Source organism: Cornus florida, unplaced genomic scaffold, assembly GCF_030987335.1.
Source record: "Cornus florida cultivar Cherokee Brave unplaced genomic scaffold, ASM3098733v1 CherokeeBrave_3.0.0_Hap2_Chr11, whole genome shotgun sequence".
Taxonomy (NCBI): Eukaryota; Viridiplantae; Streptophyta; class Magnoliopsida; order Cornales; family Cornaceae; genus Cornus; species Cornus florida.
This window is the reverse complement of record NW_026775581.1, coordinates 96,807,252-96,822,912: the sequence shown is the minus strand read 5'-3', so window position 1 is coordinate 96,822,912 and position 15,661 is coordinate 96,807,252. Positions and strand designations below refer to the sequence as shown.

The 15,661-nt window shown below is 32.4% G+C and overlaps 2 protein-coding genes across 4 annotated transcripts; both read right to left on the bottom strand.

Annotated features, from left to right (window-relative positions):
* Positions 1–4,064: 4,064 nt before the first annotated feature.
* Positions 4,065–7,243, bottom strand: LOC132286669 (probable E3 ubiquitin-protein ligase BAH1-like 1). Its single transcript, XM_059789030.1, has 6 exons — positions 6,313–7,243; positions 5,907–6,151; positions 5,582–5,827; positions 5,048–5,185; positions 4,835–4,893; positions 4,065–4,679 (listed from the first exon to the last, which is right to left on the bottom strand). Exons 1-6 carry the CDS (start codon positions 6,461–6,463, stop codon positions 4,574–4,576), a joined length of 945 nt encoding a protein of 314 aa, XP_059645013.1. The 5' UTR covers positions 6,464–7,243; the 3' UTR covers positions 4,065–4,573.
* Positions 7,244–8,281: 1,038 nt separating this feature from the next.
* LOC132286668 (probable E3 ubiquitin-protein ligase BAH1-like 2) lies at positions 8,282–13,500 on the bottom strand. Of its 3 annotated transcripts, none has more exons than XM_059789027.1 (6): positions 13,053–13,500; positions 11,827–12,071; positions 11,495–11,719; positions 9,906–10,043; positions 8,801–8,859; positions 8,282–8,718 (listed from the first exon to the last, which is right to left on the bottom strand). In XM_059789027.1, exons 1-6 carry the CDS (start codon positions 13,222–13,224, stop codon positions 8,613–8,615), a joined length of 945 nt encoding a protein of 314 aa, XP_059645010.1. In that variant the 5' UTR covers positions 13,225–13,500; the 3' UTR covers positions 8,282–8,612. The 3 variants fall into 3 exon arrangements, with proteins under 3 accessions (XP_059645010.1, XP_059645012.1, XP_059645011.1); XM_059789029.1 differs by having other exon boundaries at positions 11,827–12,048; XM_059789028.1 differs by having other exon boundaries at positions 11,827–11,966.
* Positions 13,501–15,661: the final 2,161 nt, after the last annotated feature.

Sequence of the window (15,661 nt, the reverse complement as noted above, 5' to 3'; positions counted from 1 at the left end):
TATATATATATTGTTTAGGTTTTTCTTAATAAATTCGCTTAATTTTTTTAGATTTGATAAATAAATTACGTACGGAGTAAAATGGAAGCTTGTTTAAAATTTGATCAATAAAAAATAAACATCTTTGTAATTCAATTGTTTTTTTTCTTAATAAATGTACCTACCAAAGGTATAGTGTGCATATATAATAAAAATAAATAAAATTGGAAGCTTGTTTAAAGTGCAAGCTTGAATTATTTTATTTTATTTATTTATTTTATCAATGGACGCTTGCTTATATTCTGATCAATCAAAAATAAGATCTATGTAATTGAATTTTTTTTTTTTTTTTAATAAATGTACCTACCAAATTTATAGTGTGTATATATATAATTTTTAAAAAAATGGAAGCTTATTTAAAATGGAAGCTCGATTTTATTTAAATATATTTTTTAAAATGGAAGCTTGTTTAAATTATGATCAATCAAAAATAAAATCTATGCAATTGAATTATTTTTTTGGTAATATATGTACCTGGCAAATTATCTTTTGGCAAATTTTATCACCTTCTCTCCTTCCGAACCCTTGTTTTTTTTTCACTTCTTCAGAACTTAAAGATGACGAGCAGACCCTTGTGGTGTCTTTTTTGTTTCGTCAAGTTTTCTGGTGGAAGATGCCTTATAGTTAAGGTTGTAAATCAACCGAGCTGAACCAGGCTTAAGTCTATTCGGGAGCACTTGGGATCGTGGTAAGTTCAAAAAGCTGAGCTCAAGCTCGGCTCTTTATTATTTTAAAAAGCTCATAATCGGGTTAGTTTTGTTAAATAACAAAAGTCATTCATGCTCGATTTTAATTTGTATTCAAGATTGTTTTGGTTTGTTCATGAACGTATACAAACTTACACAAACTTATATTTGTGAGATTAAACTAATGTTTGTGAATGTGTTCACGAGCCTATACGAATTTATATTTACATACATATACGAGCTTACATGAGCTTATATGTTTACGAGCTTAACCTAATATTGTTTAGTATCTAACTTGTTTACTAAACAAACCTAGAAATTGAGCGTGAACTCGATTCGTTTGCTTAACCAATGCACAAAAATTGAGTTATTCATGAACACCTCGTTTATTTGCAACCTTAAGAGAGAGTTTGATCATGAAAATAGAGAGAGATCTTTAATGTGAGTGTGTAAAATTTCAAGAGTTAGGGATCCTTTTTATATGGAGTTCTGGGGTCTTCTATAGAGTAGTGATTCTCATATCAAACACTTGAAGTGAATTGTCTATCCCAATAATTTTTAATTAACTATTTATATCAAATATAATTAAGTGAAGGGTTCCAATTCATTATCTGTTGCATAAATAACCAATTAAAAGTATAGATTTAGCAATTCACTGCAATTATTCGGTGCAAGAATTATTTTCTTATAAAAAATGTAGACCAAATTTAACAATATAATGGTGCCATGGCCAAATTAATTAAGGGCCAATAGAAAAGTCATTAAACTTGCAATGAAAGATTCATTCGTGGGTTAAATAAAATGTCATTAATCTTGTAATGGAAGATCTAAATCAGAGAGTCACGAAGATTCACAATTAAAATTTGTCATAAAATAATTTATAAGACCAAAGAGTAAAGATAAGACAGTAAAATTGGGCTAAATAATACAAGTATCAAATTGGGCCAATGTGAGTGATTTTGCTCCACAATCACCTATTTAGTTTGATTATTTAAAAATATGCAAGAATACATATTTTAACTTCAAATTCGAAATTGCTTATCGGCAGCAAATAATAATAATAATAATAATAAAAACTTCAAATTCGAAATTTGAGGGGAGGATGTGTGGCCAACAACTTTTACACAAGTGAGGCCCATTATCTTTCTTTTACATTCTGAATTTGGGAGAGAAATATTTTCTCTAACTATAGTTTTCAAAAATTCTAAAAAACAAATTAGATTTTAGAAAACTTAAAAAGAACAATATTTAAAAGTGGGTATTTTTTTCAACTCGTTTTTAAAAAAATTATCAAACAAACAAATCTTAGAACTGTTTCTTAGTTTTTTCTTTTATTAGAAAATAAAAAATAATTTCAGAAAACAAAAGAATCTTATTAAACAAACTAACTCCTACCTTTTCTTGATGTATATGTTGTCCACTCTTATTCGGTTAAAATTTTTGATCGGATTATTAATTTTTTTTTTTAATAACAAATTGGATCGGAATCAATGCAATATCATCATCTATGGTTGATAATGAAAAAAAGTTATATTACTTGATAGTCAATAAATATTTGTTGAAAAATTGTTCTCAATGTTAACTTGGAATCCGAACATATTAAGCTGTATCTATAATAAGGAAGAATTTGATTTGTATATAAAATATGTAATTCTTTTACCTTTTGGTTTAGGTTTGATGCCTAAATTGATTCCCGAACTGTGCTACTGGGGACTTGACCTCACCTTCTACTATAGTCGTAGGTTATATTTGATGAAACTAAATCAACACATAAAGTCATATGGAATAAAGTTTTTAAGACAAGGATAATGATATTGAAATGCAGCAAGTCAAAGTCAAACCAAAATTGCAATTTGATAAAGCACACATCCAAACAATGCTAGTCAAATACGTATAAAATTAGGAAGATCACAGTCCCTTTGAAAGAAATGAAGAAAAACCACCAAGAGAATTCTAAAAATTCGAACCCCAAGGGCCTCCCACAACTCTACAAAAAGGCTCCCTAGCTTCGGAGATTTTACACACTTGCATTCAAAATCTCTCTATTTTTATGATCAACTTCTCTCTTAAGACTGCAAATAAACAAATTGTTCATGAATAGCTTAAGATTTGCATGTTAATTAAACAAACAAACCGAGTTCAAACTTGATTTCTTGGTTCATTTAGTAAAGAAGTCGATTATGAACAATATTAGACTAAGCTCGTAGACATATAAACTCATATATGTTCATGAATATAAGCTCGTATAGGCTCATGAACACATTCGCAAACATAAATTTAATTTTATAAACATAAGCTTGTGTAAGCCCGAATGACTTTTGTTATTCAACAAGCCTAACCCAACCTGAGCTTTTCAAATTAATAAAGAGCCGAGCTCGAGCTCGGCTTTTCAAACTTATCACAATCTCAAGTCAAGCCCGAGTTAAGCTTGAACTAACCTTCTATTTTGATAGGTGAAAAAGTACCACTATTATAGCCTTGGTTGTATTTGGTGACCCGAATTGAAGTAACTAAATCAGGATTTGTACACTTCAATTAGTGATCATAATTTAAACAATTTTCCATTTTTTTTTAAATATTTAAATAAAATCAAACTTCCACTTTAAATAAGCTTCCATTTTTTTTTTATATTATATATATATACAAAATACATTTGGTAGGTACATTTATTAAAATAAAATAAAAACAATTCAATTACATCACTCTCAAGCTTGCACTTTAAACAGGCTTCCATTTTATACACACACACACACACTATACCTTTGGTAAGTACATTTATTAAGAAAAAAACAATTCAATTACATAGATGTTATTTTTTATTGATCAAATTTTAAACAAAATTTTATTTATCAAACCTAAAAAAATTAAGAAAATTTATAAAAAATGGTTGTATGTGGGATCAAGTCATCCCAGCTGGCACGCCAGGTGGGGGTCATTCATCCTTGGTGTATTGGGACCTCTCTAACCTATGAGGATATGAGTGCACCAATTTGTGTTATGGTGAGTAAGACAATAGTTCACCAACCTGCACTGGAACCCGATTCCACAATCAACCACTTTAATGCCTTGTTTGGTCACAAGCCTACACTACTGAGCTCGGCGAACTTAAGAAGTAACGAAGTCTATTATTAAGATGTATGTAATAATATATTTTATCGATGGGATATTTTTAAGTGTTCAAATTTTTAAGAATTAAAAAGTACTAATGTTATTAAGTTATTCAGCCCTAATTGTCCAACCTGACAGGTGTACCCCATTGTGAAATTCAACCTTGATCGGAATATTGAATCGGCACTCTTCCTTGATTTGGACCAAGTAAACTACAATCATCAAAGATCCATCAATTCTACTCCAAGTTAATTGACTCCAAACTGATTGAACTAATGCCACAAATACACATATTTACCTTAAATATGCAGGAGTATGTCTATATCATCAATACTAAAATACACCACCTCTGATGTGAATACTAATCTAATGGATGAAAACTGATCCTCAACAACAGTAGAGGATAGAAAGAAAGGTAAATATATGGATTAATTTAACATGAAGTGATATTGGAAAAGTCGTGAATGTTTTTAAAGCTCTTACGCAAATATCTAGTTACACTGACTCCATTCAATGTTGCTATTAAACTTCCTTTGAATTCTCAGTCCATGATTTTCTTCTTCTCATCCAGCTTCACCACTGCATTCGCTGTTCTTCTTAAAACTTCATTCGAACGAGACTCACTTATTAGGATGTCTCTACTCATAGCCTTGCTTTGTAGTAGTGACAGTGAGACAGAGAGTGAAGAAGATGGAGAGTGTTGACAAGACTAGTCCTCGATCAGTATTTTGCCTATTTAGTTAGACACCCATGAATGCTCGGCACTGGGACTCCCAATGCTCCTTTGCCTGCCGAACTCGCTCTACTCTCTCCATTTGAAGCCGCTCATCCCAATATTCAGGACAACTGTTGAATTTTGACAAGTGATTAGTTGCTAAAATTATAAGCAATATTATGATTATACTGCCAATCTAATCACTTTTTCCAACCCTCAAAGGACTGAATTTCAGATGAATGGCCACAAAGTGAATGACATATATGGTAGAGGAATTAAAACATACCTTCTACTTAACAGGATGTTGAGCTCTTCCAAGTGGACAGCACCTTCATAAACTCCTTCCTAAAATCAGCCCAAACAAATTACGAAACAATGAAGTAGCTTTGAAATGGGACTTTGTTTGACAATAGATGTTAGCATGCTAATTATACAGAAGGCAAACTTTTGAAGTTATGAGGTAAAGTTAGAGCAAGACCAACTGTAGATATAAACTTACTTCTCGGCAGAGAGGGCATTTTTCCTTGGGATCTGCTGCCTTCATTCCATCAACAATGGTTACTGATGCAGCCTTGCAAGCACACATGTGACAGAAGATATGACCACAAGTGAGAGATACTGCATCAAACACTGTTTCCTGATGCAAAAGAGTAAGGGGAAGTATTGATAAATGTTTTTATTAAAAATCAGGCAATGCATCACTTGATGTATGTCCGTCCCTCATATGCAGGATTTTGGGAGGAAAAGACTGAAGACAAGCCTAATCTTTAACATTATTTTACATAAAGAGACTGCTTTCGTATTTAGACCTGCAAAACTTGTGCTTATCAGTCCATAGAAGAAAAAAAATCAAATGAACAAGTATATGGATGTGTTTGATAGAAGTTTTAGTGTCAACGAGTGAAAGAACTTGCAAATATATAGAACAAGTCATTGTGAATCTTGAAAAAATCTAAGAGCTCAAGTGTCTCCAAGATTATAGGTTCAAATCAAAATTATGGGAGATAATAGAAAAGAAATTCTGGGGACTCACCAAACATATGGAGCAAGTCAGGTCAATGCCAAACTTGAGGGAATCAAAGAGATGACAAGAGAGTGATGGTTTGCATATGACAGAGCATCCCTCGAACAACACGGGGACATTCCTTGTATTGGCCTCAATCCGCCTCGAATTAACATGAAAAGCCATAAGCTCGTATAGCCATGGGGACTGCAGGATTTCAATATGCATACTTTGCGCTTGTGACTTGAATGCTTGGCCTTTTTTAGAGAAATGAATCTATAGTTCAAGATAAAAACATGTAAAACACTTGATATGGGCTAATTAAAATCAGTTGCTACGATTGGGGTAAACAAACCTTATCATATTTCTTAAGTAATTTTCTCATTGCCACGGTGTTGATCAATGCATAAGTAATCAGGTCCTTGCCTTCTTGAATTAAGTCAATGTGGTTACCCTGCAGCTTGTCTTTAAAACTAATGAAGTACTTATGGAAACCTGAAGAGTGATGCCTCTCAATCAATTTCTTCGCGCGCTTGTTAAAGCATCTGACTACTGCAGACATCTCCTTGAGAAGGGTCTGGAAAAAAACCCCATCGCAAACTACTCATAGATTTAGGTTAGAATCCAATCACAACTCAAACAAGCTTAAAACATAGAGGAAGCCATAAATAAATATAAAATCAATGAACCAAATACAGAGGAACCCATAAGTGTAGAGTAGTAATTTGAGTATGTAACTAATTCTAAAGAGTTGCAAGTACCTGGGCAAGTGGAGACCCCACCATGGTCGGGGAAGTGAGGGTATCTCCTACAATTCTTCAAAATCTTCTTGAGCTCCTTATGTCCTATCCCAGCCAATTTCTTCTCATCTTGTCCCTGCCTCTCTAACTGGTATTTCTTTCCAAATTTCATCTTTCCACCTATCAAGCACAAACAATTCCACAAACAATCCTCACAATTGACTATGTTTTCACTCTCTTTTTTCTCAAATTGAAGTATAAAGCTCCAATCACTTTTGACTTTATATATATATATAGTGAGAGAGAGATGACGGCTAATTGGAGATAAAACCGTTCTTAATATGGGTGACAACAGACAACTAGCCGACTTGCTTGTAGACCTAGTAATATGTATATCATATATATACGGAACCAAACAATAAAAAACATCTCCAAGCGTGTTGGACCAATTTTTGTTAATGGAAAGTTGTCTGCTGAACTCATGTGTTAAAAGGATTAATTTTAGATTTGTAGTAGTTCCGAGGAATTGAACTCCATGAGCTTAATTTGTTAGTAATTAAATCAGCCAAATACACATTTTAGAATGTCAAGTTTTTGACTCATTTTACAGTGGACCACGTATACTTTGTTACTATAGTCCGCGGGAAATAAATAAGAATAGAAATATTTAGACCCTTTTTTTTTTTTTTAAGCAACTGAAATAAATAAAGGATAATTACAAAAGGTAGGCCTTAGGCCAAACATCCCAATTGGGTCACAATACAAGCCCAGTGGCAACAAGGGCCAAGCCCAACAAGTGAACAACATACATTTGAAGTACCTAAATCAATACTTAGAATTTGTACACTTCAATTAGTGATCATAATTTAAACAATCTTCCATTTTAAATAAGCTTCCATTTTTTTAATTATATATATATATATATATATAGACATTATACATTTGGTAGGTACATTTATTAAAAAAAAAAAAAACAATTCAATTACATACATCTTTTTTTTGATTGATCAGAATTTAAGCAAGCTTCCAATTAAATATATATATATAATATATATCAAGCTTGCACTTTAACACAGGCTTCCATTTTTTTTTTTATATTATATATATACACACACTATACCTTTTGCAGGTACATTTATTAAGAAAAACCTAAACAATATTTGTATAATATAAAAAGTGGTTGTGTGTGGGATCAAGTCATCTTAGTTGGCACGCCAGGTGGTGGTCATTCATCCATGCAACCAAGGGCCATTGGGATGTGCTTCCCACATGCTATGGTTGTGGGGCCCCTCCAATATAACCCCTTGATCCAAATTTGTTTTTTTAGCTTGCCAACCCTTGGTGGATTCCTTGATCCAAATTTGTTTTTTTAGCTTGCCAACCCTTGGTGGATTGGGCCCTCTCTACCCGAAGGGTGTGCATTCCGCTTTCCGGTCCTCCTCTCTAACATGTGAGGATCAGGTGCACCAATTTGTGTTAAGGAAGTAGGACAATGGTTCACCCACCTGCTGTGCATTGGATTCCAGTGGCAACCAACCACTTTAATGCCCCGCTTGGTCACAAGCTCATGCTATCGAGCTCGGCAATCATGAAAAGCAAAGAAGTCTATTATTAAGATGTATGTAATAATATATTTTATCGATGTGGATATTTTTAAGTGATCAAATTTTTAAGAATTAGAAAGTACTAATGTTATTAAGTTATTCAGCCCTAATTGCCCATCCTGACAGGTTTACTCCATTGTGAAATTCAGCCCTGATCAGAATATTGAATCGGCAATCTTCCTTGATTTGGACCAAGTAAACTAAAATCATCAAAGATCCATCAATTCTACTCCAAGTTAATTGACTCGTAACTGCTTGAGCTAATGCCACAAACACCACCTTAAATATGCAGAAAGGAGTATGTCTATATCAATACTAAAACACACCACCTCTGATGTGAATACTAATCTAATGGAAGAAAACTGATCCTCAACAACAGTAGAGGATAGAAAGAAAGGCAAATACATGGATTAATTTAACATGAAGTGATATTGGATAAGTTGTGAGTGTTTTTAAAGCTCTTATGCACATATCTAGTTACACTCCATTCAATGTTGCTATTAAACTTCCTTTGAATTCTCACTCCATGATTTTCTTCTTCTCATCCAGCTTCACCACCGAATTCACTGTTCTTCTTAAAACTTCATTCAAACAAGACTCACTTATTAGGATGTCTCTACTCATAGCCTTGCTTTGTAGTAGTGACGGTGAGACTCAGAGTGAAGAAGATGAGAGTGTTGACAAGACTAGTCCTCGATCAGTATTTTGCCTATTTAGTTAGACACCCATGAATGCTCGGCACTGGGACTCCCAATGCTCCTTTGCCTGCTGAACTCTATCTACTCTCTCCATTTGAAGCCGCTCATCCCAATATTCTGGACAACTGTTGAATTTTACATGATGGTGAACTTAAAATGAATGGCCACAAAGTGAATGACATATATGGTAGAGGAATTAAAACATACCTACTGCTTAACAGAATATTAAGCTCTTCCAAGTGGACAGCACCTTCATAAACTCCTTCCTAAAATCAACCCAAACAAATTACGAGACAATGAGGTAACTTTTCCATTTCAAATAATGCTTACCCCCCACTTTCTTGGGGTAACAATTTGTACGCCTTCAGATTATGACATGGCCAATGGATAATTGCAGACACTCAAAGGTATGAGGCATTACATCCAATGTACATGGCACGTACAAATCATAAATATTCAAGTAAGAAAGAGTCATATGGTTTAGATTGAGGGTAATGTTAAAGGAAGTGAGAAAACAAAAATATTAGGGGTGGAGATAGTCAGGAAAAAGATGTGATAGCATGTGGTTTGATTGAGATAATGACTTTAGCTAGACCGCAATAGTGAAAAAGGGGATTCACGTACTTAAACACAAGCACTTGGAAAAAGATTTTGTTGAGTTGGATTAAGACGGATACTCTTGATGGTTTAGGGTTAAAAAAAAAAAAGTCATGTAAGAATAGTGATGACGGCATAGTAAAGCTCATATTACATCGGCTAGTGTGGCAGAAGCTCAGTGATGAGGGCTGCTTTCAAATGGGCTTTTGATAATGTTTTATGTCAACTTGAGAAAGTTATATATGCTAAGGCTATAACTGAGGAGAAGTCATGTTGCAATATGGGGGTGTAGCTATAAGGACATCAACTGGTTGCTGCAAAAATTAACTTGAACAGTTCTAACTTCTAAGAGCATGTAATAAGGCAGCTCATTCATCAAGCCAATATGTTGTGAGGATGAGATTGAATTGTAGCTGTTTGGGATCTCTTCCCCCTGATGTGAAGGACGTAATTGAGAATGATTGAATGTGTCATTTTTAGTTGTTTGAATTAAAACCTGATTTCGCGCGGGGGGGGGGGGGGGTGTGGGGTGGTGGTGGTTGGGGGGGAAGTACACTAAACTTCCCATTATTGAATTTTTCATCAGTCCCACAAAAATAGATGTGAAATGGGAATTTGGTTGACAATAGATGTTAGCATGCAGATTATACAGGAGGCAAACTTGTAAAGATATGAGGTAAACTTAGAGCAAGACTAACCGTAGATATAAACTTACTTCTCGGCAGAGAGGGCATTTTTCTTTGGGATCTGCTGCCTTCATTCCATCCACAATGGTTACTGATGCAGCCTTGCAAGCACACATGTGACAAAAGATATGACCACAAGTGAGACATACTGCATCAAATACTGTGTCCTGTTGAAAAAAGGAAAAAGATAGGCATTGATCAATCTTGCAATTTTGAGAAGAACTACATAAAAAACTTACTAGTTCTTCATCCAAGATCTCTACATTGATATTCCATACGATGCTAAAAGGTATCAATAAAGAAATTGCCTCATGATGAATAGAAGACATTTTAAATTGCATTTGGGCAACATTAATGCATAACATGTAAAACAATAATTTGCAAAGTGCACAGTTATAATCACTATCTGAAGAACATGAAGTAAATAATAGAGAAACAAATAATTTTCATTAACCGATTTGGACTTCAATCTGAAAGGTCAGTTCAATCCACTGCATATGGGACCCCAACTATATTGGAGTGAGGCTATAATGAAAATCAAGTCAGAAAGTGTGAGAACAAGTTGAGGAATCAGAGCAGAAATGGAACCCATACAAGTTCCAGCTACCAAGCTTCTTCACTATATATATGTTAGAATTGGCACAAATTTTGATTGGTTAAATCATGTGGTGGCTTAAATGTGATTGGTTCAAGTGATGTGTGATTTTGTAATTGGTTGGTCAATGGTGAGTCAAATGAGTCAATTTAATGAGTGAATATACCAATGGTATATGTGTTGGCAGTAAATGAAGTGTATGAGGCGGTTGGCCAGTCAAAGAAGGTCTGAAGAACAGAAAGAGTGAGTGCAGAAAAGAGAGAGATTAGTAAGGGCCAAGAGTGTGTGTCTTAAGAAGATTGTGTATCTTTGTTCAGGGAGTGAGTGTAGAATACCTCTTGGTAATCTATAAAGTGTTGTAATCTTCTCTGTTCTGAAATAAAAGTGAGTGGTTCTTCATCCGTGTGTAAACCTTGTTATTTGTTTAGTGTGCTGTTTCAATCTTATTTTCTCTTCTTGTCATTGCATACTTGTGTGTGTGTGATCTTGGGCGGATTAATTCCTAATGAGTGGTATCAGTGTCGATACGAAAGGGGTTAATTCATAACAATATATATATTAACATTTCAATAAAACCTTGATAATCTTTCAATATTGACAAACGAAAATTTATTATAACAAGAAACCAGACATACCTAAAATAGATATTTTTATTTTAAAAATGAAGAAAAGAAGAAGAGGAAATGCATCACATAGTGTAGGTACCTCATATGCAGGATATTGGGAGGGGAAGACTGAAGACAGACATGATCCTTAACATTATGTTACATAAAGTGACTGATTTCGTACTTGAACCTACAGCCTCATGCTCATCAGTCAACAGAAAACATCAAATGAACAAGTATACGGATGTGTTTGACAGAAGTTTTAGTGTCAACGAGACAGAGACGAAAATATAGGATATGCAAAAACATAGAACAAGTCAATGTGAATTTTGAAAAAATCTAAGAACTCAATTATCTCCAAGATTATAGGTTTAAATCAAAATTATCATATAAATAAAAAGAAAATCCGGTGACTCACCAAACATATAGGGCAAGTCAAGTCAATAGCAAGCTTGACAGAATCAAAGAGATCACAAGAGAGTGACGGTTTACATATGACGGAGCATCCGTCGAACAACACAGGGGCCTTCCTCAAATTAACATGAAAAGCCATAAGCTCATATAGCCATGGGGACTGCAGGATTTCAATATGCCTACTTTGTGCTTGTGACTTAAATGCTTGGCCTTGCTTAGAGAAATGAATCTAATAGTCAAAATAAAAACAAGTAAAATACTCAATATTCACAAATCAAAATCACAAAAAGGTTTGGTTTATGCTCAACTTTCTTGCTAGAAGTGGGATAAACAAACCTCATCATATTTTTTCAGTAGTTTTCTCATTGCCATGGTGTTGATCAATGCATAAGTAATCAGGTCCTTGCCTTCCTGAATTAAGTCAATTTGGTTCCCCTGCAGCTTGTCTTTCAATCGAATGAAGTATTTATGGAAACCTGAAGAGTGATGCCTCTCAATCAATTTCTTCACGCGCTCCTTAAAGCATCTGATTACAGCAGACATCTCCTTGAGAAGAGTCTGGAAAAAAACCCCGTCGCAAACTACTCATAGATAAAGTAACCAAGCTTAAATTAAACACTTCACCTAGTAATAGCCCTTAGAATACATATCTGATCAGTACAGACAGACATATAAGTACAATTTTCCTATTCTTCTTTTTTGCAAATGCAAAATAAGCTATAACACATGGGACTTTTTCAAGTCCATCCTAGAGATCAGTGGCTAACAAGATTCATATCAAGTGAATAAACTATAGACTATAGAGTGACTTCAATTTATTCAGTTGTACCAATTAATCAAGGTCTTTTTGATTAGGAGTAGTGAGTGAAACTTCTATTGTTTGACAAAAGTAGGTAGCACTTGTTGATTAAGATGGGAGTTCAAATAAATAGTTGACTATCTTTAAGACTTTAAGTTGAATATCACACACAAATTTTTGATACCTGCCATCTTCTCTTCTTTTGCTGTGCATTTTCTTCCCATCCAATATGTACAACTAATTCAACTCACTAATAAAATGCTATGGAGAGAGAGGAAAAAAAGACAAATAAAATGAAGAAAAGGGAAGGAGAAGAAAAATGTACAACTAAAAGATATGGGTAGAAAGAAATAAGTAAGTTTATCACGAGGGCAGCATGTGAGGTCACGCTAATGATCTCAATTCAATGACTCAGGATATGAGCTCAACTAAGAGCACTATAATTTTTTATAACTTTTTTTTTCCACTACAATTTATGAAAAAAACAAATGCTAATATTAAAAAAGGAGAGAACTGAAAAAAGAGAGAAATGAAGAATAAGGAAATATATAGACAATTTCACCTCATTTATGAAAAATTAAACAAAATCAGAGAATCAAATGACCCAGATATTAAAACAAAACATAGAGGAAGCCATAAATATAACAATCAATGAACACAATATAAAGGAGCCCATAACTGTAGAATCAAAAACACCACATATACATATATGTATATATTTTGAGTATATATAACTAAGATCTGAAGAGTTGTATACAATTACCTGGACAGGTGGAGATGTCATTGGGGACCCCATGATCAGGGTCAATTTGGGACTGATCAAGATCTCTCCTACAATTCTTCAAGATCTTCTTGAGCTCCTCATATCCTATCCCAGACACTTTCTTCTGATCTTGTCCTTCCATCTCTAAATTGTATTTCTTGCCAAACTTCATCTTTCCACCTATCTAACACCAACAATTCAACAAAAAATTAATCCTCACAATTCACTCTCTTTGCACTCTCTTATTTCTCAAATTTAAGCATAAAGCTTCAATACTTGTGAATATGAGTGCACTAGTTTTTGCTCCAATGAGCCTCTCTATCTTTATCACCCTCTCTGTATATGTGCGTGTATATATATATTTATTTTATGAGTTGGAACCATACAGTAAGAGAGCACTTCTCCAGGCAAGTTGTATGGATTCCAATTAGCCTTTTCTCTCTCTCTCTCTCTCTCTCTCTCTCTATATATATATATATATTATTTTTGTGGTCCCATTAATTGAAGTACTTGAGTTTCGTTAGTATTTTATTTATTTATTTATTATTATTTTTTAAAAGTTTAATCAAATAAAAAGACAAAATTGTCCTCACATTCGATCACAGCATATCATCTGTACTAATGTCCACATGTTAACTTGGTTAGTAATTGTGAAAAACAAAAAATCGAAAAATTTAGACTGCGTTTAGTAATAAGGAACGTTTTTTATTTTCTATTGTCAATATCTAAAAAAGCAAAACAAAAATAAAAATCGTATTCAATAAAATGTTTTTGTTTTTCTATAACAGGAAACGTTTTCAATTTTTGTGAAGAAAAGAGAAAATATTAAAATAATATTTCTTATATTTTCGGCACTGTAGCGCTGAAACATTTTTACTAATGTTACATGCACTATTCATTTCAAATAAATTTCATATTATTTGTGTTATATACTAAGTTGCATATTAAATATTAATAAACATATATATTTTTAATATAGAATAAATTAAATATTGTATATTATTTTCTATTTAATAAAAATATATTTTAATATATAATATATTAAATAATAATGTAAATTATTTTTTGTGACAAAATAATTTTTGATATAAAATATAATGTTATTAAATTATTAAGCCGTAAATATTTTATATTATTGTATATTATATCTATATTATATTATATGTAAATATTAAATTATAATTAATTTACAATATTATAACACAATATATATTTTATTACATATAAGATATATTATTTAATATTTTTTATTCATAATAAATTATCATGTTCTAAATATATTATATATCACATAATAAATGTATACATCATGCATATACATGTATTTATATACATAATTGGTGGGAATGTTTGTGTCTTGTTATATTTAATTTTGTACTTAATTATGATGTATTGGGTATTTTTAAGATTTATAATTTTAAATTAGATTTTCTAGATTTATGGTTTTTTGATATTAATGGAAATAGTTAGGTTGCTTCCTGTGTTCGAGAGTTCGTGTTCAAGTCATCTACCATCCCTTCTAATCAATAACTTCTAAAATTCTTGTCATGAAAAAAATAAAAAATTTAAAATATATTATGTACATTTTGTGACAAATATGTTATATTACTAAACACAGTTATTGTTTTATGTTTTTCAAATTTGTGACAACAACAAGTGTTAATAAACATTATTTATGTTTTCAATTTTCACTCAAGAAAGCAAAATCATATTTCTGTTTTCTTAAGACTGCAAAAATAGAAAACGATAACGTTACTAAATTTATCCTTGGTTGGTAATTCAATCCCAAAATAATGCACATTTTAAAATGTTGAATGTTAAATTTTTAAGTCCAAAATATCATCTATACTAATGTTCATGGGTTAACTTGGTTAGTAATTGTGAAAAAAAAGAAAAGTTGGTTAGTAATTCGATCCCAAAATAGGGCACATTTTAAAATGTTGAATGTTAAATTTTTAAGTTCAAAATATCATCTGTACTAATGTTCACGGGTTAACTTGGTTAGTAATTGTGATGGAAAAATAAAAAACTTGGTTAGAAATTCGATCCCAAAAAAATGCACATTTTAAAATGTTGAATGTTAAATTTTTAAGCCCAATCCAACACATTATTTGACTCATTTTACAACTGGGTAGGAACCATGTATACCTTGTACATGGTCTGAAAAAAAAAAAAAGAAGAAATTTTGTTTTAGTTTGGTCTTTTAGGCCTGATTGATATGCGATATGTTTTAGGTGTTATATTTTTTGTCAATATCAAAACAATTGTTTTGTTGTAAGAATGTTTTAGGTAGAAATCGAAATCATGTTTAGCAACGAAAACTTGTTTTGAAAAATTCGAAAATTTGTTTTAGTTCTTCCGCTACAGTACAAAAATACACAATATTACCAATTTGGTGATATAGGTTTGAGGCAAAAATTCTGATATGTTATAAACTATTTTAAACCAACATCAATTGTTCTAAATATTATATGAGTCCAAATTTAAAGACTAATATAAAAAAAAATAATATCATAATAAATTTCCAAACATGCCTTTAGAGCATGCCCAGCGCAAGCCAACTTTGTATAATATCTACGGCTGTGGAGAAGCAAAGTGTTTGGTGTGCG